We start from the raw sequence: 23,358 nt of genomic DNA, 5'->3' as shown, positions 1-23,358 counted from the left end.
CTCCAGGCACACGCGCTGCTGCCGAGCTATCCTCCCCCACTTCCATTTTTGACTCAGTTCTCATTTATTGTGAGGTGTTCATTTATGATGCAGCCACATAATAAAATTTCCTCTTTGAATCATCTGTAAACATCGACAGTTACACGAGTACGTTGTCAACATCTTTTTGACCAAGCAGCTGTGTCCCGGTCCCTCTGACAGGGAAGTGAGCAGGCGGGAGCAAGGCGGCCCCGTCACACGGCTCCAGCGGCCACAGCCAGCAGCATGGTGCTCCCCAGAGACGGGCACGTGCCGGCCTCAGCTGCTGCAGGGTCTTTCGGTCCAATTAACCCTCAAACTGCCCTGGGCCCTTCTTTATGCTTTGTCTTAACGAGATGCTTCATTCAATTTTTAAATGAGCTTTACTGAATATTAATTTATGTGTTCAAGCGCTTCCCCTGCTTCACAGTCCAACTAAAGCTCTGCTTCTCCTTTAACTGGTTGATGAAAACCGTGCTTAGCTGATGGACATTCTCTCTGTCTTTGACCTGCTTCTTCCGCCTGCACTTTTAACCGCGGTCCTGTAACGTTACGTGCCGTGTTACCTCTAGGTCAACCTTCTTGCCATCTTGACAACCATGTGCTTTTCAATTATATTAATTTATACTTGTTTTGAATTCTGACAGATTATCTTCTTGGTGCTTTGTTTCTAGTCACGCCCATAAAAACACAGTCATGGAAGTGAAATTAAATCTCAATGGCAACTGGCTACTCACAGCATCCCGTGACCATCTCTGTAAACTTTTTGACATCCGAAACCTGAAAGAAGAGCTCCAAGTCTTCCGAGGTCATAAGAAAGAAGCTACAGGTCAGGGCTGTGATATGCTCCCATTCTGACAGTCACCTGCTGTCACCTGTAGGGCTCTGAGATCCTGATAGTTTCTGTTCCTCCCCGTGTTTTGTTTACAGCTGTGGCCTGGCATCCTGTTCATGAAGGACTTTTTGCAAGTGGAGGGTCTGACGGCTCTTTGTTATTCTGGCATGTTGGGTATGTGATGCTTATTATGTAAAGAAGCTGTAAATTTTATGACAGGAGCACCTGAAAGTGTAAAAATCATCATATTTTCTGTTTTTTCTGATTATTCATATGTCCTGTATCAGAGACTTCCTACAGCTTTCAATTCTGTAAACTCAGCTTAGAATGGAAGACTGAGCCCCTCTGTTTTTGGGTATAGAAGTCGTGAAGGGAGAATAAAACCCATTTCCTTGTTTCCTGTGGTGAGGCTGATTCTGAGCCATCTTCCCTCTGAGGTGCTCTTTGAATAAAAGAGTGTGGATGACAAATCAGTACCCCTGAATCACGTGGAACTGACCAGGTTCAAAGTAATAGACTTTGCTGGCTTCATTACATTAAAAGAAAATGTTTTGAGGGGAGGTTTTTATTTTTGTTTTTTTTGGAGGTTAAATTCTGTGAAAAACACTACTTTGTGTGGTGCCATTACAGGGTAGAGAAGGAAGTGGGGGGGATGGAGATGGCCCACGAAGGAATGATCTGGAGTCTGGCTTGGCATCCTCTTGGACACATTCTCTGCTCAGGTTCAAACGACCACACTAGGTAAGAGTTGTATCAGAAATAACAAGCGATACTGTCTTCATGAAGCAGCAGGAAATAAGTACATACTCATTTTACTGATAGATGGATGTATTAATATGTATGACTTATTCTTAGGCACATGTTTGTAGTGATTATAAATATATATTATGAGGAGATTGGGTATTGAATGTGACTTTGTTATTTGAATTTTGTTTTGTCTTCTGATTAAAAAGAAATCTTTTCTACATTTAAAAATTTTAGAATAGGGCATTATAAATTTGTGTTGTTTTTGCCGGAGGACTGCTTAGTACTGTTAAGTGACCAGAAATACACTGAAACCATACTCCTCTCTTCCCTGCTCCAAAAACTTTTATTTTGACAGCAAATTTTGGACCCGAAACCGACCAGGTGATAAAATGCGAGATCGGTATAATCTGAACCTATTACCTGGAATGTCTGAAGATGGAGTGGAATATGGTGAGGTTCTTGCACATTTATCCTTCTTTGAAATCTGATATTCTGTTATAAAAGTGTTGGGTATTGAAAAGATTAAGCAAAACTAATTTTAGTTTTATAATTTATTGATTCAGAAATCACCAACAATAATTTCATTTTTATAAAGTGTTGATTTTATTGGCCTACTACATTTATAAGATATCTACTGACAATGGCTGTATTCCTATTTATAGATGACCTTGAACCTAATAGCCTGGCAGTGATTCCAGGGATGGGAATACCGGAACAGCTAAAATTAGCTATGGAGCAAGAACAGATGGGTAAGAGACGTTGTACCTATAAATTTTGCTTTTTCTATAATTTTACCTATTTCTTATCATTATGATATTAAATTATTTTGAAAATGCCAAAGTGTTGCAAAATGTTGATGAAAGTGATGTGAACTGCATACGTTTAGAATCTGTCCTTCTAAAAATATGTTCACTGATGAAGTGGCCACTTTCTTTCGTTTTCTTGACTAACTACTTCTCTTTATGGTTCCAGGGAAAGATGAATCCAATGAAATTGAGATGACAATTCCAGGTTTAGACTGGGGAATGGAGGAGGTGATGCAAAAAGATCAGAAAAAAGTCCCTCAGAAGAAAGTTCCTTATGCAAAGCCGATTCCTGCCCAGTTCCAGCAGGTGAGTGACTGGGAGTGGCTCCTGCGTCCAGACACTGGAGACGCTGCTGGGTGAGGCTAACTGAGGTGCAGAAATCGGTTTCTCTTGGATTATGTCATCAGTTGAAGGTATTTCTGTACCACAGACTTTTTCTGAGCATTCTTCACGGAGTTCAGGCATCCTTAGACGCAGTTCCCGGCCGCCCCTCTGCAGTTAGTGCTCAGTCTGTCATGCGCCTTCTCCAGATGCTCTCTTATTCTTACCTGCTTGTTATCGTCTGAGCCACCAGAAGGAGGAAAAAAGGGACAGAGCAGAAAGAGTACAGTGATTCTCTGACATTTGTTTGTCTGTCTTCCACTTTATTTCTTCCCTCAACACAAAGCACACATGCCCTTTGGAAGAGACAGGCAGGTTTTTTGTTTGTTTGTTTTCATTTTTTGGTGTTTTGGTTTTTTTGGACAGGCAGGCTTTATATCCTAATAACATGCAAGATCTTACAGCTTTTTTTATCAGCTTAGCAATTTCTACCTAGAAATGTGCTTGTCTGAGTTCACTCCCGTGTCACTAAGAGTTAGCGTTAGAAATAAAGCTAGTTTATCAGGTGAGCTGACTTGTATTCACCAGGTTGGAATGAGCCAATGACATTACAGAGTGGTTTTTCTCATTCTGTCATTATAATTTACACACTTAGGGCATATTTTAATCTTCTCTTCTTTACCAAGGCTTGGATGCAAAATAAAGTTCCAATTCCTGCCCCAAACGAAGTACTGAATGACAGAAAAGAGGACATTAAATTGGAAGAGAAGAAAAAAACACAAGCAGAAATTGAGCAAGAGATGGCCACGCTGCAGTACACTAACCCACAGCTGCTGGAGGTGCGTGAAGCCCTTCTGGGGGGATTCGGGATGATCTAGGAGAGTAGCATGCCACATTTTATTGACGTGCCCTGAAGGAGAAGGGAGGGGACACTTGGGTGGGTCTGATGAGTGGCACCGTTTCTTGTTGCTGCATTAGGAAGCTAGTTTCTAAAAGAATCCTGTTTCTCAGACTTCTAAAACCAGGTCAGTCAAGCAGTGAGTAGATCTAAGTTACATTTTTACTAGACAAGATAAAGCTGACATAGTTTTAATTTGGGTTCACTTATTTATCCACAGATAAGAGTTCTTCTGTCAGCTCTAGAGCAGATGGTTTGTTCTTGTAAGAATGAAACACTAGTAGATTGTTGGGCTTTCCCTGATCAAGACGGATATAAATAATCCATCTTAAAGGTGCTGCTGTTTCCCAGCACCTAAAAAGAAGTGTTCTAGAGTGAGTCTGGCAGCCTGAGTTCTTTCAGAACGTCTTGAGTGCCATACAGACGCTGGTTACCACTGGTGCATTAAGAGGTCACTTGACGTCACATGATTGTTTTGAGGCTCCTCCAACGAAATAAGTGAAGGCAGTGTTGTCATCTTTAAGGTCTCTGGCTTATTTATCAGTATGCTTTTTCTTTCTTTCCAGCAACTTAAAATTGAAAGACTTGCACAGAAGCAGGCTGAGCAAATTCAGCCTCCTCCTTCATCCGGCACCCCTCTCCTGGGACCCCAGCCCTTTCCAGGACAAGGCCCAATGTCTCAGATTCCTCAAGGTTTTCAGCAGCCTCATCCGTCTCAGCAGATGCCAATGAACATGGCTCAAATGGGGCCTCCAGGTCCACAGGGGCAGTTTAGACCCCCTGGACCCCAGGGACAAATGGGACCACAAGGTCCCCCACTGCATCAGGGAGGTGGGGGGCCACAAGGATTCATGGGACCACAAGGACCCCAGGGCCCGCCCCAGGGGTTGCCGAGGCCTCAGGACATGCACGGGCCCCAAGGAATGCAAAGACATCCTGGACCTCATGGCCCTTTGGGACCTCAAGGACCACCTGGACCACAGGGTAATTCTGGTCCTCAAGGTCATATGGGTCCTCAGGGTCCGCCTGGCCCACAAGGTCACATAGGCCCACAAGGCCCACCTGGCCCACAGGGTCACTTGGGCCCTCAGGGACCTCCTGGTACTCAAGGTATGCAGGGACCACCTGGTCCCAGAGGAATGCAAGGACCTCCTCATCCTCATGGGATACAAGGCGGGCCAGGATCTCAAGGGATCCAAGGTCCTGTGTCTCAGGGACCTCTGATGGGATTGAATCCAAGAGGAATGCAGGGCCCTCCTGGCCCCCGAGAGAATCAGGGCCCTGCTCCCCAAGGGATGATGCTGGGCCACCCGCCTCAAGAGATGAGAGGACCTCATCCTCCAAGTGGACTGCTGGGACACGGGCCTCAGGAGATGCGGGGCATGCAGGGGCCTCCACCCCAAGGATCAATGCTGGGCCCTCCGCAGGAACTGCGAGGGCCTCCAGGCTCACAAGGTCAGCAGGGGCCGCCCCAGGGCTCTTTGGGACCTCCACCCCAGGGTGGCATGCAAGGGCCCCCTGGACCTCAGGGACAGCAGAACCCGGCAAGAGGGCCACATCCATCTCAAGGGCCAATACCATTCCAGCAGCAGAAAACAGCTCTGCTAGGTGATGGGCCCCGGGCCCCCTTCAACCAGGTATTATTTTTTTTCCAACTTGCAGGCATTAATTAACATTTGGGGAAAACACACTCTGCACTGAGGCGGCACTTCTGAATGCTGTGAAAGGCAGTCGCAGCTGGTAGAACGTCTTCTCAGTAGTGGTGGTGGTGGGGACTAGCATCACGGCTGAGCAGAGAAACAGATGATTAAATAGACCATGAACTAGATCGCAGTATGAAGCTTTACTTCTGAAACTATGTGTTTTCACAGAGGTCCTTCCAGGAAAGATGAACTCTGACCTGAATGCTGTTCACAAGTGTCCCAGGGCTCCAGAAGGGCTGTGGCTTGGGAGGACGCGGGGCTGGCTTCTGGGCTGCTGCCTCTCCTGGGCTCTCTGCGCTGGAGGCTTGGTTTCATGGGTTCACCAGACGGCCCAGCCACCTTCTCTCTGCCTGCTGACCTGCCGGTCGGCTCTACTTTTTAAGATAGTGCAAGGTGTTTAACTCAGGAGTTCACCGTAGACCGTGACCTCACTGTTCACTTCAGTGAGTGCTTTTAGAGATCTCCGAGTCCAGACTTGCGCATTTTCAAGTGGTGACCCTTTGGATGAAATTCTGTTCAAGTTGTTTTCAGCTCATGGATGGAAGTATTTACAGGAGGGGGCGTTTCCGTAGAACTTCTCGTGGCCCTTTCAGAGGATTCTGTTATTCAGCCAAGCTTTATTACCCGTGTGCTCAGCTTGTGCTTGAGGGATGGGGCGAGGAGAGCTCCATTTGCCTGGGGCGAGTTACAGAAAGACCTCGGGAGCAGGAATGGAGTGAACACTGTTTGGCCTGTGGTTTTTACATTTTTCTGAAAGTCATAGACTGGAAGCATTATTTGGGTAGGAACAACTGGGTTGGTGTCCTTGAAGTCAGTTGTGGACCAAAAGTGAGTGAAGGAGTGAGTTAGTGTGGACTCCCTGGGTCTCCACTTGGAAGAGGGCAAGCTGCTGATACGTGTGTAGAAAACACCTCTGTAATGTGAGGGTGACCAGTGGAGTCACTGAATTAAAATAACTAGCTACGTAAGGAGATGACATGCCGCTCTTCAGCAGACCTTACAGAACTTAAAAATGTCACAGCAGTGAAGGATCTGATGGCATTTGGATTTACTTCCAGAGTTTATTGGACACTTTTCAGAATTTAGATGTTTAATAGAGCTATGTTTGTCCTCCAGAACTGCCCTAAAACTTGAAGTATTCTATATTTTATTAACACAGTATATTTGTGTTTGTTTATAATATTTACCTACTTACCTTATGTTAGTAAATTAACAGTTTCCCTTTTGGAGGATAAAAACATAATGAACTTTAGCTGCCACCTTATGACTTAAATTATATAAACGTCGGATTCAAGAGGACAGCCCTGTTGGGGACAATTCAGTAAGAGTTTTTATTATGTCATATAGTAAAAGATTTTATACCTGAAAAGCATAATGACACTAAAAATTTAATTGGCCTATAGAAGTATTGGTGGAATGAGAATGGAGGTTTAATACCTTATAGGGCATTTCAAATCTCAAGAGTTGCCTGATGAAAGTCTTTGCTCCTATTTCTTATATTCTGAGATCTGGCTTTCTTAACGTGGATCAGGTCAGTTATTTAAACCAGTTGTTTTACTTGGTGAAATTGAATGGAAGGGCTTTCAGGTGTTAAGGTGATAGTGTGAAAGATGCTGGTAAGAGCTGTCCTTGAGCAGAGGGGACAAGAGACGAAGGAGTGTGGAGATGACTGGCACTGGGTGAACGATGCCGTTCGTAACTGCAGGGCTGCCAGTGAGTCCTGTCCGGGCAGCTCTTTCACGTAGCTGGTGTGGAGAGAGAAGACAGGTTTGCTCTTGACGGTTTTGAAATACATATATATAAATATTTGGTTATTTATTTGTTTCTTTGTCAGGAGACTAGATCCAAGGTCACTGGGCAGTGTGGGGAATCAGAGTTTAGACATGGCTAGATAAAAACACGGAATATTAGGACCAGGGACAAACTGGGGCTGAGCTCTGGGATTCCGAGGCCAGGAGGCTCGGGATCAGAGCAGCAGGCTTATATCAGACAGAAGCTGCAGGAACCCATGAAGCCGAGGTCTGGGGAAGGAGGCTGGGAATGAGCAGCCGGTGCTCACTAGAGGGGTGGAAGGAGGCGGCAGTGAGTGAATGTCTTGCTCATTGGGACCCCTTTCTTACTCTCCTGCTCCCCCTTAAACCCAGCCATAATAACCTCTTGAGAGGATGGACTGTTGTCTGTAGGTAGAGAGGCATCGTGGATGTGAGAGCAGTTTACCTGTCCTGGCAGATTTCCAGGTCTTTACTTTTGCCGTAAGTTCCTTCTCTGTGCAGAGCGTTGTTCTTTTTATGTTATGATTTCTGACTTTCCGTTAAGGTTCTTGCTTGGCATTACAGGTAAAGATCTAGCTTTAAATAAAACCTATCAGCAGATTTAAAATAAGCATTTCCTTTTATTATGGCTGGAGAAGTATCTCCTTCCCCCCCCCCCCCAATTTAAGGACAATTTTGCTATAATGTCACTAGCTCTATATTTACTGCTGGAAGCTTTGGGGCCGCCTAGTGTTTTTATCCTGTCACGTTGTGATAAAATTGCTGTTGATGAAGCACAAGCCTTTGATTTCACACCCCCGCTTTAAAAACATCTTTTCAGGAAGGACAGAGTGCAGGCCCCCCGCCCCTGATACCAGGCCTAGGGCAGCAGGGGGCGCAAGGCCGCATCCCGCCCCTTAACCCTGGACCAGGACCCGGCCCTAACAAAGGTAAAGTCTGCTCGGCGGAGTGGGGGGCTCTCTCCACCACCTTCGGGTAAATCTTACAGTAGTTTTATTGGTAAGTAATGGATAGAATGCGGAAATAAGAGCATAGTCATCTCAGGTAATGGCTCCATCTTCCGCGGTTCCCTTGAGGCGCTCAGCTGGGCCCAGGCTGCTCAGGGGCAGTAGCCCCTCACTGCGCGTGGCTGGCCTCGTCCACCTCCGGGGAAAGAAGGGGGGCTGACTGAGTGCTCCCAGGGAGCTGCACTGCTTCAGCGTACATTTTTTGGATGGGATAAAGAATTCAGAGATTTTAACAGTATTTTTAACATCACCCCCTCTGTCCCCTCAAACTGTGTCATACATTGAATTCTGTAGCTGGTTATGTTGTTGGCACCCTTTGAGAAGAAGCAAGCCATGTGCCTCAAGTTGTCATTGTGGGAGGCACACAGATGAGAACTGCCGTGTGGAGACAAGTTAGGTGGAAAGAGGGTGCCTGCAGGGGCCGTGGGAGGAGCCAGAGCCCCAGGGAAGTGGGCGGAGAGCCGAGGATGGGCCGTGAGGGCTGGGGGAGGTGAACTTGGAGCCGGAGTCGGTGTTCAGGGCACCTTTTCACAGGGGGACACAAACCGGAGGACCGTGAGTACCGTGGAGAGTGCCCGACACAGAGCTGGACTCCCCGCAGCTTCAAGTGGGCTGAGCCCACAGCGCCTCGCGGTGCATTAGGTTCCTTGTCCCCATTTAGTCAGGTGAAGAAGAGCCTTGGTCAGCATTTACAGACCTAGGACTTTGGAAATGTAAAGCTTACTCTTGAACTTACATGGTTATCAGCGGTAGGCAAGGGAGCGGTAAAGGAATTAGGAGAATGTTTATCTTAGTCTCAGGTTGTGGCGTGGTGGCCAACAGGGCAAAAGAGAGAAAGCAATCAGAGTGAGGGTTTGGGTTTGGGGACCCAAGAGAAGTCTGTTACCCTCAGTGCAGCCACCAGCAAACTGAGAGCCTGCCTCTCTCCCTCTCCCACCTGTGTCTGTCCCGCCTGTTCCCTCTCCTCCTTGCTCATCCCCCTTTCTCTTCACCTCTCTCTCCCCACTCCCTTCCTCCTCTTTCTCCTCCCAGGGACCCAAGGGAGAAGGGAGAGCCGAAAAAGTGGCCCTGCCACCCCCTACTGGATTCCCCAGCGTCGCATCCCTTCTAATTTGTAGTGGTGGGTTTCTTTCCTTGGAGGAGCCAGGGTACTTTTAAGCAGATAGAGGTAATGGGAGGATTATGATTCATAGGTAAGTCTGATTGGAATGTGTTCAGCTTCCTCAGGTCAGGGGTCTGCTGTGTCTGAGCTCACACCAAGTCCGAGCAGCGTAAGGTCAGAGAAGAAGCCGTTAGCTGCAGCACCCTGCCGAGAAGGGAGGGGCTGTGCACCAGAAGGAGGGGGTCTGGGACATCTGAACTCAGAGGCAGCCTAGAAGGCGCTTGGGTCAGCGTGGAGAGGTTGCGTTAACTGAAGGAAGGGAGAAGGCAGGTGGGAAAGGAAGAGCTTAAGACGACAGAGAGTCCTTCTAACAGTGTATGTTTATCCTGAGATTTGCAAGTGTTTTACACATGCTGGGTGGTGAGGAGGAACTGAAATGGCCAAGAGAAGTGAGTAAAATTGGAAGAGGAGGGACACTGGGCGGGTGAGAGTTGCGGCCAAGGGAGATAAAAGGGGAAGGGTGCATCTTTATTGCGGGAGAAGCAGTGAAGCCTCTGCCACCTGGTGAGGGGAGGAGTTTCATTTGAAAACTGAGTTGTTTTAGAAGCAAGAGTGTCCCTTTGATATCTCCTTTAAAAAATGTTTGAGTTAAATTGGATGTTGACTGAAAACAGGTAGACATTTACAGTGGCTGCAGTAATCATTCGGTGGCCAGAACAGACCCCTTCAAAGTTAGGTGGTAAACTAAGTGGAGCTGGCCTCCTTCCATTTTCTTTCAGTACATTTTTACTCAGTACTTTGTACATATATTAAAATAGTTTAAAAGATATTTAACAGGTTTTGAAGCACTGTCTGCAAAGAATGGTGATAATATTACAGCGGAGGGATATCATTCACAGAAATGGGCAGAAGAAGTGTTTATATAAACCCTGAAACTGAAGTACAGCGAGGCTGTTTGGTCACCGAGCAGTTACTGGAGAGGCGCAGGGTTCCACGTACCTCATGAGGATTTTGCTAAGGATCCGAGTGTGAGTTAACAAATCCAGTGAAGTGAACCAGGAGTTGAAGGAGAGCGGTCCTGGCCCTTCGGCCCCAGGGCCCCCGCGGGCTCTGCAGGCCTTGCAGGTGCAGGGGTGAGCTCCTGGTGCTTGGCTTCCTGGCCTTCAGCGGGAGTTTTCTCTGATGCCTCCTCCCTGGGGGCGGAGCAGGTGGGCCCAGCGAAATCGCAGAAGGAACGAACGGAGACAGGGAAGGGAAGCTTATTCTGTGAGGCGCTCTCATGTTTTCTAAACACATCTTCACAGCAGCAGTTGCTGATCTCATTTGAGATTAGTCGTTTGCCCTTGGTTGAGTTGCTTAGCTAGTGAGCGATGAAGTTGAAATCTGTACCCCAAAACCCTTGTTCTTTCCCTTACATGAGGCCTTAAAGACATATGTCTCCTAAGTATGCTGGGGGCTGAGGAGGGAAAACATTCTCAATAAAAGAATGCATTCTGAGGTTTTAAGGTGCTGAAAATCAGACCCGTGTCGGCAGGATTCTGGGAGGACCTGCTGAACATCAGTTTTGTCTCCTTTAGGTGACTCGCGGGGGCCTCCAAACCACCACATGGGCCCGATGTCTGAGAGGCGGCACGAGCAGGGCAGTGGCCCTGAGCACGGCCCCGAGAGGGGGCCTTTCCGCGGCGGCCAGGACTGCAGGGGCCCCCCCGACAGGCGCGGCCCGCACCCGGACTTCCCTGATGACTTCAGCAGACCGGACGACTTCCACCCCGACAAGCGCTTTGGCCACCGGTTACGTGAATTTGAGGGGCGAGGAGGACCTTTACCCCAAGAGGAGAAGTGGAGGCGTGGGGGCCCCGGGCCTCCGTTTCCTCCTGACCACAGGGAGTTCAGTGAAGGGGATGGCCGGGGCGCAGCCCGGGGCCCCCCAGGGGCGTGGGAAGGCCGCAGACCTGGAGATGAGCGCTTCCCCCGGGACCCCGACGACCCACGCTTTCGAGGGCGCAGAGAAGAAAGGTGGGCAGATACCTGGGGTTCGTTTCTTCCCCAGAGCTTTTCACCTGTTCTCTCCACGGAAGTCTCTTTCCTCTCTCACTTGGGAAGAGAGTGCCCTACCCTCTTTAGGTTTAGTGTTTAGACTTAATATATATGCCTTTTAACTCTTCTGTGGTTCTTTTTTGTCTCTACAATTTAGAAATCTTTTTCTTTTTGCTTATATTTTGGTCCTTTTAAAGAGATAAGAGAATCAATGTACTCTAAAGTTTCTTGGATTTGATTAGAAATCTGTAGGTTCTCTTGGTTGGAATGATGAAATAAGAGACAGATATTTAGATTGAGAATAAAGGAGTTGTTAAGTAGGTAGTTTTTATGTAATTGCCTAAAGAGCTTAACAAAGTCAAATCAAACTGAAAAATAATCTTGCTGTTAAACTTAAATTAGGTCGAGGTCAGGCCTGAACACTCAACTTGCTTGGGGTTAAAAAAAAATACGGAGGAAAAAGCAAGAATTAGTAAACTCACGTGAGCCTTGGAATAATCAGTGATGATAATTATTTACCATGTGCCAGATGTTGCTTGATTTAAGCGTTACAGTGAGGAGGGAGATGGGTGTTACTGTCAGCATTTAGACAGTGGTCACGAGAGGCGAGCGGTTCCTGACTCTGGGAGGCCACCTGGTGGTTGGGGCAGGGGCGGCCTCAGGCGGAGCTGTCGGACTGCGGGGCCACGCTGCCTGGCACGCCTTCTCCCTTGTCCTTCCCCATCATGTTTCTCACCAGTGTTGCTAGTAGGTAATTGAGTCCGGAGTAGCGGTCTCATCTTCTGGGCTGTGTTGAGAAAATGGCCCGCGAGGGTGAAACTGGGGGGTTAAGGGAAGCAGCTGTCAGAGGGGAGTTTTTAATAAAAAGATTTCGAGCTCCCAGCTTTCTTACGGGCCTCTCTTAATGATATCCAAGTATTCACTCTTTGAAGTGGCTTCGTATGTCTGTAGGAGCCTCACTTCCAGTGGCTTTGGCATCAACATAACTTTCATTGATTTCTTGAATCTGCGTCTTGTGCAGTTTCGGATTTCAGCGTGCATGGATTTGTGCTGTATTCATTCCATCAGTCAGTGACAGACCCGCAACTGGACTCTGGTGCTGTCTGCGCTGCGCGCTTCTCTCCAGATGGGCCAGACGTGTCCTGCACCCATTGTGCTGGCTGTCGCTCTGCCGGGACACAGCCTCCCAGCTGTGTGTGGCTCAGTCCACTTAGCTCTCTCCTCCCGTTGCCCCCGGCTCCTTTACCCTGCCTTACATTTCTTCAGAGCGCTTAGCACTGCTTGACAGTAAGTGATGTGTTTATTTCCACGTTACTTGTATCTCTTGGGAACATGTCAGCTCCTGAGGGCAGGTCCTCAGGACCCGGAGCAGTGGTGGTGACGGTACTGAGACCACAGCTGCCCGGTAACTGTTGAGTAAACAAAGCAGTTAAAGGAGGAGATGTACTTGAGAGGGGTCCGTTTGCCAGGAGGTGTACAACTCAGCACAGGGGGCCGTAACAAGTACACGGGCTGCGGTGGGTGGGGGCCTTAAACAGCAGAAATCTGAGTTCTCATAGTCCTGGGGGCTGGAAGTCCTGGATCGAGGTCTAGCAGGATGGGTTTCTGCTGAGACTTCCCTTCCCAGCTTGCAGACAGCCACCTCCACCCTTTGTCCATGCGTGATGGAAAGAGGGTGAGCAGGCTCTCAGTGGCGCCTCCTTACAGGCACCAGGCCCATCCCGGGGCCCTGTTCTTGTAACCTTATCCAACCTGATCAGTTCTCCGAGGCCCGTTTCCAAAATCAATGGGGGATGGGGCTTCACCATGAATTTTAGGGGGGCAGGGGTAGGACACAAACGTTTATGTTCCTTGGAAGGGGAGAACTAATTAGATTTATTTTTAAAATTTATTATTGTTACTTTTTCTTTTACTGGGGATTGAACCCGACATCTTGCATGCTAGGCATGCGCTCTACCACTGAGCTGTGCCCTCCCCCCAGGACACAAACGTTTAGACCACAACAGGAGGGGTTTTCTAATTAGGGCAAATTAGAGTCTCGGCTGTCTGTCTGTAGCTTGCGCAGTTGTGCGGTGGGTGCCCAGACGAGAAAAGAGACCTGCTGTTTGGGGCTTCTTCCCTGAGTCTGTCTCAGGGGAGCCACACCCTCTGCTGACACGCTCCTGCTCTTGTCAGTCCCAGCCTACCTGAGGGGTTGCTTCCACCAGCGTCGGGGCACATCCCTTTGCTCGCAGGAGTGTGGCTCAGTAAGTTAGCCCAGGACAAGAAAGGTAGCTTCACAGCTGGAATGGTGGAGTGAAGGGGGGCGAGCTCTTTTTACCCTACAACACCAAGCTGTGAATGTAGGAGGGGTGATAGAATTAGAAAATGACTTTTTTTCTAAGCAGCCAGTGTCATAATTGCTTCAGGCAGGATCACCAGGTGATGCTAAAAGCATTGGGTCAAAGACGGCGGGGAAACGGGATATTCTCGAACTGCCGAACTGTCACCCCACAGATTACATAACTGCAAAGGACAAAGTGGGCCTTTGTAGCAATGAAATTTGGTTGCTCTACACATTCGCATCATAAGCAATGAGACGGACTGGCATCACTGTGAAGGTGTTAAGTTCTGCCAAAAATGTTCTACCTGAATCCAATCATGAGCAAGCAATCAGGTAAATTCAAATTGTGGTACATTCTGTAAAACACCTGGATGGACCCTTCAGAAGTGTTGAGGTCATGAAAGGTAAAACGCGGGAGGGGGACTGTTCTAGAGTAGACTGAAGAGACATGATCACTAAATACTGGTGTGTGATCCTGCCTGAAACCTGTATGTGCAGACAAGTAAAGGACGTTTTGAGGACAATTGGAGAGATTGGAATTGGACTACATGTTAAATACGATCACGTGTTATTTAGAGCAATAACAGTGCTGTTATGTAGGAGACCGTCCTTGTTCTTGGAAGGGATCCAGGGAGGAAGCGTCACGGTGAAGCTGATTTTGAAATGGTTTAGAAGATGAATTTATTAATAGATGGACAGAGAAAAGACAGAGCCCAGGTGGCAAAATCTGAAGAACCGGTGAATTAATGTGTGTGTAAAGGATGTGTGTGCATGTGTTTCTCTCTACTCTCATCATTAGTGTAAGTTTGGAAGATTTCAGAATAAAACGTTGGAGAAAACGAGGACTGAATGGAGACTCGGGGGAAGCAGGAGGCCTGGCCCGAGAGGGGGCCCCAAGCCCCTGCCCTCTTCTGATCGTTTCTCCGGTTTCTGTGGCCTCTCTGGGGGGCTCACGCACCTTTCCTGCTGGCAGACCCCCTTTTCTACCTCCCCACAGGCTCCTGCTGCAGCCCTGGTGCCCTCATAATGGCCCTGCTGCAGTAACACTCCCGGCCAACTTAGTTTCCCAGCTCCAGAATTCCTGAGAGACGGTGACACTATCCCCCAGCTCAGGCACCAGCTTGCCAGCAGGTGGGCTGCCCGCAAGCCAGGTGCCTGCCTGGACCCCAGTCAGCTGCGGGGTGGGGCTGTTGGTGAAGTTCATGACTGCCAGGCCTGCCCCTGAGTTGAGGCTCTGGGCTGGGGCACTTGGCAGAACAGATGCCCCCAGACAAGTCCAGTCCAGTTAGCAGGCATGAATCTGTAACCCCCTTTTTTCTGATTATATAAGTAATAAATATTCCTTGTACAAATGTAAATGGTAATATGAAAAGTATTTGGGAGGCAGTGGTGAAGAGCCTGGGCTGAGAATTAAGATTGTAGGAGTTCAAATCTGAACACTTACTGTGTGTCCTTAAATAGATGGCTTAACCTCTCTGAGCCTCAGTGTACTCATGGGTAGAATAAAGTTAATGACAGTGTCAGTTTCGTATGGTGGTTGTGAGGATGAAATGAAATGAAACAATACATGTAAAGCACCTGGATGATATAACAGTGCTCACTGCTACATTCCTAAAAACCTGAAGGAAAATTAAATACCCTACGCTCTGGTACCTTTCCCTCCTGCCTGTTTCTGCCTGTCATACTGGGATTGGGAAATGTGTGAAAATACATAATTGTATTTTGTTTTTGTTTTTCTCCCACTTAACATCGTGTCATACCTTCTCATATTGTTCTGTGTCTTTGAAACATAAACTTAGAGCTGCCAGGTATTCCATTAGGTGGATTTTCTGCTGTTTTTCCCCAATAGCTTCAGACGAGGAGCCCCGCCGAGACACGAGGGCCGTGCTCCCCCCAGAGGAAGGGATGGTTTTCCTGGTCCTGAAGACTTTGGGCCAGAGGAGAATTTTGATGCTTCTGATGAAGCAGCCCGAGGAAGAGATCTCAGAGGCCGAGGTCGGGGTACCCCCCGAGGTGAGCAGGGGACCCTGGACCTGGGAGAGCTGGGGGGGAAGGTTACCTTGTTGCGAAGACGCCTGCAGTATTCATCTGAGTGCGGTGTTGTTTTGTTCCCTGTGTAGGAGGGAGGAAGGGCTTACTTCCCACTCCTGATGAGTTCCCTCGCTTTGAAGGAGGCCGGAAACCAGACTCCTGGGATGGAAACAGAGAGCCAGGTGAGGCAGTGGAGCTGCTTGTGGCTCAAGGTGGCCCTGGCCGGCAGCGCGCAGAGGGCCTGCAGACCCTCCTGGGCCCCCGGCTTCTCCCCTCAGCCGCCACGTCTCCGTGGCGGGCTGGGTGGCCTTTCACACGTGGGCTGGACACTGAAGCACGTGGGAATCCAGCTTCTTCCATGAGCCAGATATTAAATACCTCTCTTCCACGAAACTGTTTCGTTAGGGGGAAATACGGCTAAATGAACCAAAGTTTCTCAGTCTTGGTTGCTAATGGGGCAAGTATTGTTGGAGCGCTCATAAATGAAATCTCTTTGGGGTCCACAATAACTTGTAAGAGTGTAAAGACATCCTGAAACTAAAGAGTCTGAGAACCGTTTTCTGGACCTTACCTGCCTCCTCCTCTTTTAGGAGGTATGTGATTTCTAATCTTGACTTTGGGTGCTGTGGTGCGCCTGGCCTTATGGTGGGTGTTCAGGGAGTGCTTCTTGCATGAATGCGTGTTGGTTTTAAGTTGCTGCTTACCCGGCATAATTTCTGCCTGCTCTTGGTCACACCGTGCGGTAACATAATGAGATTGTCAGGGTTTTAGCTTTGTGGATCTGTGTTTCCTGTTTCAGGGCCAGGTCACGAACATTTCCGGGACGCTCCCCGCCCCGACCACCCCCCTCACGACGGTCACTCCCCAGCCAGCAGAGAGCGGTCCTCTTCTCTCCAAGGCATGGACATGGCGTCCCTCCCGCCCCGAAAGCGACCCTGGCACGATGGACCCGGGACCTCTGAGCACAGAGACATGGAAGCGCCAGGGGGTCCCTCCGAGGACCGAGGAGGCAAAGGTAAGCGGGGCCGGTGCCTACACTTCTGGGGCTGCGGACGCCACCACCCTGCCATTAAGCCTGCAGGGGCCACCCGAAGCCTCGTCTCCAGGCCAGCCCCATCCCGGTATGTGCCAGGTTCTGTCTGTCCCCCGCTGCGGTCCTGAGGGTCCTTTCCCCACTCTGCCCACCAGGGAGGGCTCGCAGTGTGCTGAGGCACATGCTCCCAGACAGAGCACAGATGCAGTCTGGGCTCAGACTGCAGCCAGCCGGCGCTCTCACTGGCCCACCGCAAGCTCAGGCCCTCTGCGCAGGTCTCCTCCACTCGCTTCCAGGAATCCCTGGTTTGTGCACGTTTCCACTCCAGCTCTCTGCCCCAGCACTTTCTCTGCTGATCTGACTTTCTGGGAGACCCCTGCTCTAACCGGCAGATGTGCTGTCCACCAGTGGCTGCTCTGAGCCCTCGAGGGTGTCCTCTGTGGCAGGAAGAATTGTCCTCTCTCAGGGTCTGTGGGTTTTTTTTAGGATGGGCCCAGAAGGAACACTGCTTGTGCCCAGAGTCACAAAGACTTTGGGGAATATGGTCTGGGAGGGTTTTTTCCCCCAGGGGAGCAATGGATTATTTCTACAACTTGCAACTTTGGATCTTTATTTTAGAGCACTGACTTTTAGCCCAGGGTAATAGCTACCAGATGCTAAGTACAGCTTGGCCGCAGGTTAGGCCGGGCCATTGCACAGGTGGCCTACTTCAGAGGCTGCTGGAAAGACAGCCCGTGTGCCCCAGCCTGTGCTCCACTCCCCGGCTCACCTGCCTCCCTTTCCAGTCACTTCATTACACAGCTCTGCCTTCTGTTCTTGATGGCTGGTTGCTTCTTCCCAGTGCAGAACCCTCAGAAATCACCTCACGTCATCAGTACGTCTCCCCACCCAAGCACACATTTTGTTGCTGGTCAGTATGGGCTGTCGGGACACCTCTGTAGGTCCTGGGCTGGGGCCACGTGGCTGGAGTGGACCCGATGTGCTAGCTGACAGCTCCTCTGCCAGGGTCCCTTCAGGTGGGCCCAGGCTGAACTTCGAAGGAACAGGAGCCAGAATTACTCCTTTGGCTGGCTTTCCTCACCTCTTTGTCTTAACTGGGTTCAAATTCCATTCAAAAATTTAGGAGAGACTTGGCAAAAGTCTTCTGATGGTGCATTATGGGGGATGTGGCCAAATCCTATCATCTCAAGAGAAAAAGAATTTAAAAGTCAGAATTTTAATGATACCTAGAGGTTTATGTTTCCAAGTCTGGAATAAATAAAACTATCCCTGGGAGGAATAATTCTAAAAGCCAGTATTTTTCTTTCTGTGCTTTTTGTTTTTCAAGAATATTTTTATTTCGTTCTTTAAAAGGAAATCAAAGTGCCCTGTAGTTGTGGGATAAGCATAGTGAACACTTACCCTGGTTTGAATCCTTGTAATTCACGTCGTCAGCAGTTGGTACGTCTTAAGTTTCTTCCAAAGTTAAGCCAGTGCTTTTCCAATCTTCCCCGAGGTCCCCCTGGTGGCACAGGAGGGTGAAGGTGCACCTCTCATAGATGGTAGGCATGCTCAGTACGGTCCATGACCTCCAGAAGGTGCTCCGTGTTCTCTCGGTGTCCCGTCCTTGGGGTACACGTCTAGTTGAGGCTGAGGGGCACGGCCACAAGCCAGGACTGGATGGAGGGGAGGGGGAGTCACAAAGGGTGGAGGCACAGCATCTAGTGCTCTGAGTGCCATGCTGATGTCCTCGGACTCTGTTTCAAAGAAAAACCCCGAAGTGTTCCACTGTTGTCATAAAGTTTGTACCGGGAGTTACTGATTAACTGTCTCTGATATTAAAAAGTGACGTGTAAAATCATTGTGTCATTTCAGGCCGAGGGGGCCCAGGACCTTCCCAGAGAGTGCCCAAGTCCGGGCGTCCCAGCTCCTTGGATGGAGATCACCATGACGGATACCACAGAGATGAACCTTTTGGGGGCCCTCCAGGCAGTGGTACCCCTTCGAGAGGGGGCCGGAGTGGCAGTAACTGGGGTAGAGGGAGTAACATGAACTCTGGTCCGCCACGGCGAGGAGCTTCAAGGGGGGGTGGGAGGGGTCGGTAGAAATTGGGGCTCCATCCCTCTGGGCCTCTCTGGACAGTATTTAAGAACTTCCTGTGGACTCACCAAGAGAAACAAAAGGAAACCTGCACCATGTAGCCCTGAGCTCCTTCCCGGGCAGCCGAAGCCCAGGAGCCCCTAACGAGGTCTTCACGACGACGAGACTGCTGCTGGCCGCGCGGAGTCGCCGGCCTTGTTCTGTCCTGTCCACCCACTGCCCCGACTCCCACATTGTTTTGTGAAGATAAAAGCTGGAATCCTTTTTTTTTAAGTGTCACGAGACATGGAGCACCTCCACCAATTTAAGTTCATGTCCAATTGGAAATTTGTTTCTATATGTACAGTTTGTCAGAGAAAAAACCATTAAGTTGTTTTTGTATGAATACAGAATGTGATTTAAGCAAGAATTAACAGAAAACTAGTCGTTGAGTGCTTGCCTTACGGAAACCGTTACCACCACGTCCAGTCTGCTGAGGGGTATCCAGTTAGTGCTCGTATTTGTGAGCACACTTGATGGGAATCTGTCATCTAAATTAATTCATCGGTGAACTCTGGTTTTAATCAAATCCTTATCTAGCCATTCTGTCACACCTTTTTCTAGTAGAGTGAGAAATATTTCAAAACTATAACATAGTTTGAAGTAGCTTCAAAGCCTTAATTAGACCTGCTGTTTCTGGCAGATGGAAAATTATACACTGAAGAAAAAGTCTTCTGGATGTACAAGCAGGGATCTCCATCTCCTAGTAACCACACCTTAGACCTGAGTTGCCTTTTTCTGATGAGAGGAACTTGCAGTAAGTCAGAAATCAACTACACATACCCTCTGAATAAGTAAATCATTTCACAAATTGTTTTAAGTTGAAAAGGAATGGACCAGAATCTCTCTTGAAACAATCTTGCAAAGTAATTTCTTCCTCTTCCATAGTATGTGGAAACACCATGTTTAAGGCAGAGGATAGTTCTAACTTAAAGTAAGCCAGGACGTTCTCATCCACAGCAGATTCCTTTAGTTCTATATAAATGGAACATCTGGCCCACTTTGGGTTGGAAGCCAAAAGTTCAGTTTGAGATACCCCAGGATACTGACCCTTACTTTGCTTTTATAAAAACAAAGCTATTATTCAAAGGATAGTTCTGTGGCCACCCTAACATCTCATTACTTTGCCAGCTTCAGTTTACTTGACAAATTTAGTTGTGCTGGAAACTGTCAGTAGTGGTTTACAAAAGGCATAGCTGGAGAGTATATAAAACCTCAACTGGTTCCCCAGTTAATTAAAAAAACCTTAAAACCTAAGTCATTTCTGCAGATAAAAATGATAACCCCACACATACTGCTTTTTTTTAGGGGGTTAGAATCTGGAGCCTACAAGTGATTTTCACTTTTTACTTTGCAATTGAAAACATCCTATTTATCAGCACCTCACTGTAAACACACATTTAGGTAAAAAGAAGTTGTAATCAAATTCTAAGAACCTAAAAAAGGATCCAGAGAGCAAACCCACACAGAGATTAGGCTCCTTTCCCCCCGAGATTAGTGTAGTAATAACTTTATCATAACATTTTAAGGCTTTAACTTTAAAAACACAGTACCTCAGTAAGCAGGTGGCCAGATGAAGTTTTGAGAATAAACTCATTTAGAGAAAACTGAAAACATTACATATTTATTAAATACTTTGTGTATGTATATATATATGTATTTTAAAGCATCACTGTCAAAATACACACAAGATACTGTGGTTTGAATTTATAAAAGCTAGATTTCCAAACAGTGAATTCTTGAGAGGATGTCGGGAAAACAATTTTTAAAAAGATACAATAGCATCAACGTAAAAATGGACTGAACATCTGTAAAATCTTCAGCCGTGCAAAGTCTAGAGAAATTTAGAACTAGAACACAGAATAATTAGGGGGTAGAAAGAGCAGCCAAAGGTATAACTTTTCCAAGTCACAAAAATAAATCAGTCCCTGAAACAGTGGATTTGCTTTTACAAACCCCCTTGGTTGCTCCTCTTGAGGTAGGTAAGCCTGTGTACTGACAGGGTTACACGAGTAAGGCAGCATTCTTAGAGAAAATGGAGGCGGGGTAGGTCTACGGTGTGGACGCTGGTCACTTCAGTGTCCACTTCTTGGAGCAGGGCTTAGGACACTGATCAGGACCTATGAAAATAAATCTTGAGGTTGCACAAAGAGGCAGTCATCTATTGCTGCCTGACAACCTGTTCAGGCAACACTGGAACCCAGCCCCAGAAAAAATTATCTTCAAATTGTGCAATCCAGCATGCAGAACAGTGGTTCTCCACCTTAAGGAGAAAGGAATCATCTGGAGAGCTCTAAAAAAATTCTCATGCCTAGCTCCCACCTCGCAGAGATTCTGATTGGGCTGAGGTTTGGCTCTTCAAGTAATTCTCATGTGAATTGAGAACCAACCACTAGCATAGAATTTTAAAATTCTAGATACGTTTTACTTCCTAGTCTATATATGACTAGTGACAAAAGATGTAGTTTTCTAGACTCATCAAAATATTGGGCCCATACTTTCTGGCAATAAATTAAGGTATACAATAAGGTGCCAGACAAAAGTAGGTGCTAAACCCACAATGAAGGAAATTTGGCCATTAGATATGAAAGGCCCATTACACTGCATTAAGATCAGACTACAGAGTATAAATTATAGTTAAAAAGCAGATCATAAAGTTAGGAATGAAAAATTAGGCCTTGAAGAAATCCATGGTTTCCATCAAATATGGAAACTGGATGTAGAATGATCTTCCCGTCTCCCAGGAGTCCTCTAGCTCAGTTCTGCCACGGACCTTTCAGCATTTACATGCACTTTACTGAATATCGTGCATCTTGGTCCATCGCTTGTGTCACCTAAAAGAGAACCAATTTTCCTTTAATTTTATAAGGCCTTATATTTACAATCTCACTAAAAGAAAAAAAAAATCGAGATAAACCTCAACAAAAATACTTCGGAAAATTCCGGTCGCTAAATTCAGTGTTTAATCTGATACTTTTATAGATCCACTCACATCGAAGAATAAGGGAAAATAATTTCCAAGAGCCAAAGAAAACAAATTTAGTGTATCTAAGTTACTACAATTTACCGGTGGATTTTTTAAATGACAAACGTAAAGAAATCTGAGAAGAGCATTCAGGGCAGTTAATTAAAACCGCAGAGCTATTTTTTACTGAGTGCAGTCTTAAGACCGCGATTAACGCAAAAGCAATTTATCGTGTTTCACAGCACCTGCTACAGAGTATAGCACAAAATGCTGAAATCGAGGAGCTTCCGAGACTGCTCGTATCTCGGTTTTATAACAGCCGCTCAGTTTACGGATCCGGAGGCACAGAAAGGAGCTGCTTTGCCCTGGACAGTCTTCGGTGTGGCGGGCGCTGGGCCCCGGGTTCGGGCTCCACGTCCACTCCGACGGCCCCTCCTGGGGCAGCTCCGCGTCCACTCCGACGGCTCCTCCTGGGGACGGGCTCCGCGTCGACTCCGAAGGCACGAAACGGGGACGGGCTCCTCGTCCACTCCGACGGCGCGGGCCCCGGGCCTCACACGGGTAGCGCCTTGGCGAGAGCGGCGCCGGGGCCCAGACGCCCGAGCGCTAGGCGCAGCGCGGTGCCGGCGCCCCGGGGGAGCAGGCCGAAGAGCGCCGCCAGCAGCGCGCCGACCTGCGCGCAGGCGCCCAGCGCCGTGAACAGCGTGCTGCGCAGCCACAGCGCCGCGTACAGCGTAGCGCCCAGCGCAGGCTACGTAGAGCAGCGCGGGCCGCGACGGCGCCTCCTCACAGCGCAGCAGGCGTCCGCACGCCGCGCCGCCCCGCAGGAGCGTGCCGCCTGCCAGCGCCAGCACCGAGCCCAGCGACCAGAGCAGCGCGAACTTGCGGGCGCGCAGCAGCAGCACGGGCGCGTAGAGGGCGGCCAGGCAGAAGCAGAGCGCGGCCAGCAGCAGGCACACGCCGCTCGCCGCCAGCCGTTGAGCGCGCGTGACGCCTGGGATGCACGGCGGTCCCGCCGCTGCCGGCTCCCCAGGACTCTGCGCCCAGGTCCAGCGCAGGCCTGCGCGGTCCAACCACGCCCCCACCGACCCGGCCCCGGCTGCGGGCTCCTCCGCCTCTTCTGCGGAGAGCAGCGGCTCCGCGGCCGCCGGCCCGCCCGCCTTCCCCTGGGAGAGATACTCCTGCAGCTGGCGGTGGAGGTCCGCCATCTTGGGCGGGGGCTCCTGGGAGGGCTGCCGTCCACTTCCGGTTCTGTCCTCCGGAGTCGGTTGGTCGGCCGTGGCGGAAGGGGCGGGGCCTGCGGCTCTGAGCGCCTGGCTCAGGGAGTGGAGGGTCCGCTGGTCCCTGCGCGTTTGCCGTTTTAGCGCTCGACCTTGTTGTCTTTTGGGTGTAAGCGCTGTTGGGGCATGGATAAATCATGGCAGCAGTAAAAGTTCGTTGGCGGAGGGAGTCGGTGTGGCAATAAAAGAAGCTGAGGGAAACATATATCCTGGTTGTGATATTGCGCTATAGTTTTCCAGGATACTGCCACTAAGGGGGGCGGGGAAGGGTTGCCCAGGCGCTGCGTATTTCTTAACTCCTCTAGTCTGTAATTAACCGACCTGCAGGCTTTAGGTGGTTTCTTTGGGAAAGCTACAGAGTT

The 23,358-nt window shown here is 48.8% G+C and overlaps 2 protein-coding genes across 3 annotated transcripts in view; one reads left to right on the top strand and one right to left on the bottom strand.

The window, feature by feature from the left end:
* The window catches only part of WDR33 (WD repeat domain 33), a 90,528-nt gene extending 71,396 nt beyond the window's left edge, over positions 1–19,132 (top strand). Inside the window, exons 9-22 of one of the 2 annotated variants that reach the window (XM_032479221.1) lie at positions 693–847; positions 949–1,027; positions 1,484–1,594; positions 1,956–2,050; positions 2,263–2,349; positions 2,573–2,712; positions 3,414–3,566; positions 4,192–5,262; positions 7,921–8,029; positions 10,787–11,225; positions 15,419–15,582; positions 15,690–15,782; positions 16,400–16,615; positions 18,488–19,132. In XM_032479221.1, coding sequence (XP_032335112.1) covers positions 693–847; positions 949–1,027; positions 1,484–1,594; positions 1,956–2,050; positions 2,263–2,349; positions 2,573–2,712; positions 3,414–3,566; positions 4,192–5,262; positions 7,921–8,029; positions 10,787–11,225; positions 15,419–15,582; positions 15,690–15,782; positions 16,400–16,615; positions 18,488–18,717 — 3,142 coding nt within the window. In that variant the 3' untranslated portion in view covers positions 18,718–19,132. The remainder of the gene's footprint in view (positions 1–692; positions 848–948; positions 1,028–1,483; positions 1,595–1,955; positions 2,051–2,262; positions 2,350–2,572; positions 2,713–3,413; positions 3,567–4,191; positions 5,263–7,920; positions 8,030–10,786; positions 11,226–15,418; positions 15,583–15,689; positions 15,783–16,399; positions 16,616–18,487) is intronic. The other variant, XM_014564991.2, reaches the window with a different exon arrangement.
* A 1,215-nt stretch (positions 19,133–20,347) lies between these two features.
* On the bottom strand, positions 20,348–22,977 carry SFT2D3 (SFT2 domain containing 3). The gene is given in 3 exon segments (XM_032479222.1): positions 20,348–21,585; positions 21,962–22,464; positions 22,466–22,977. Coding segments are annotated over 2 exon segments (654 nt in total). The 5' UTR covers positions 22,925–22,977; the 3' UTR covers positions 20,348–21,585; positions 21,962–22,269.
* Between the last annotated feature and the right edge of the window lie 381 nt (positions 22,978–23,358).

Source organism: Camelus ferus, chromosome 5, assembly GCF_009834535.1.
Source record: "Camelus ferus isolate YT-003-E chromosome 5, BCGSAC_Cfer_1.0, whole genome shotgun sequence".
Lineage (NCBI taxonomy): Eukaryota > Metazoa > Chordata > Mammalia > Artiodactyla > Camelidae > Camelus > Camelus ferus.
This window is presented reverse-complemented; position numbering and strand designations above follow the sequence as displayed.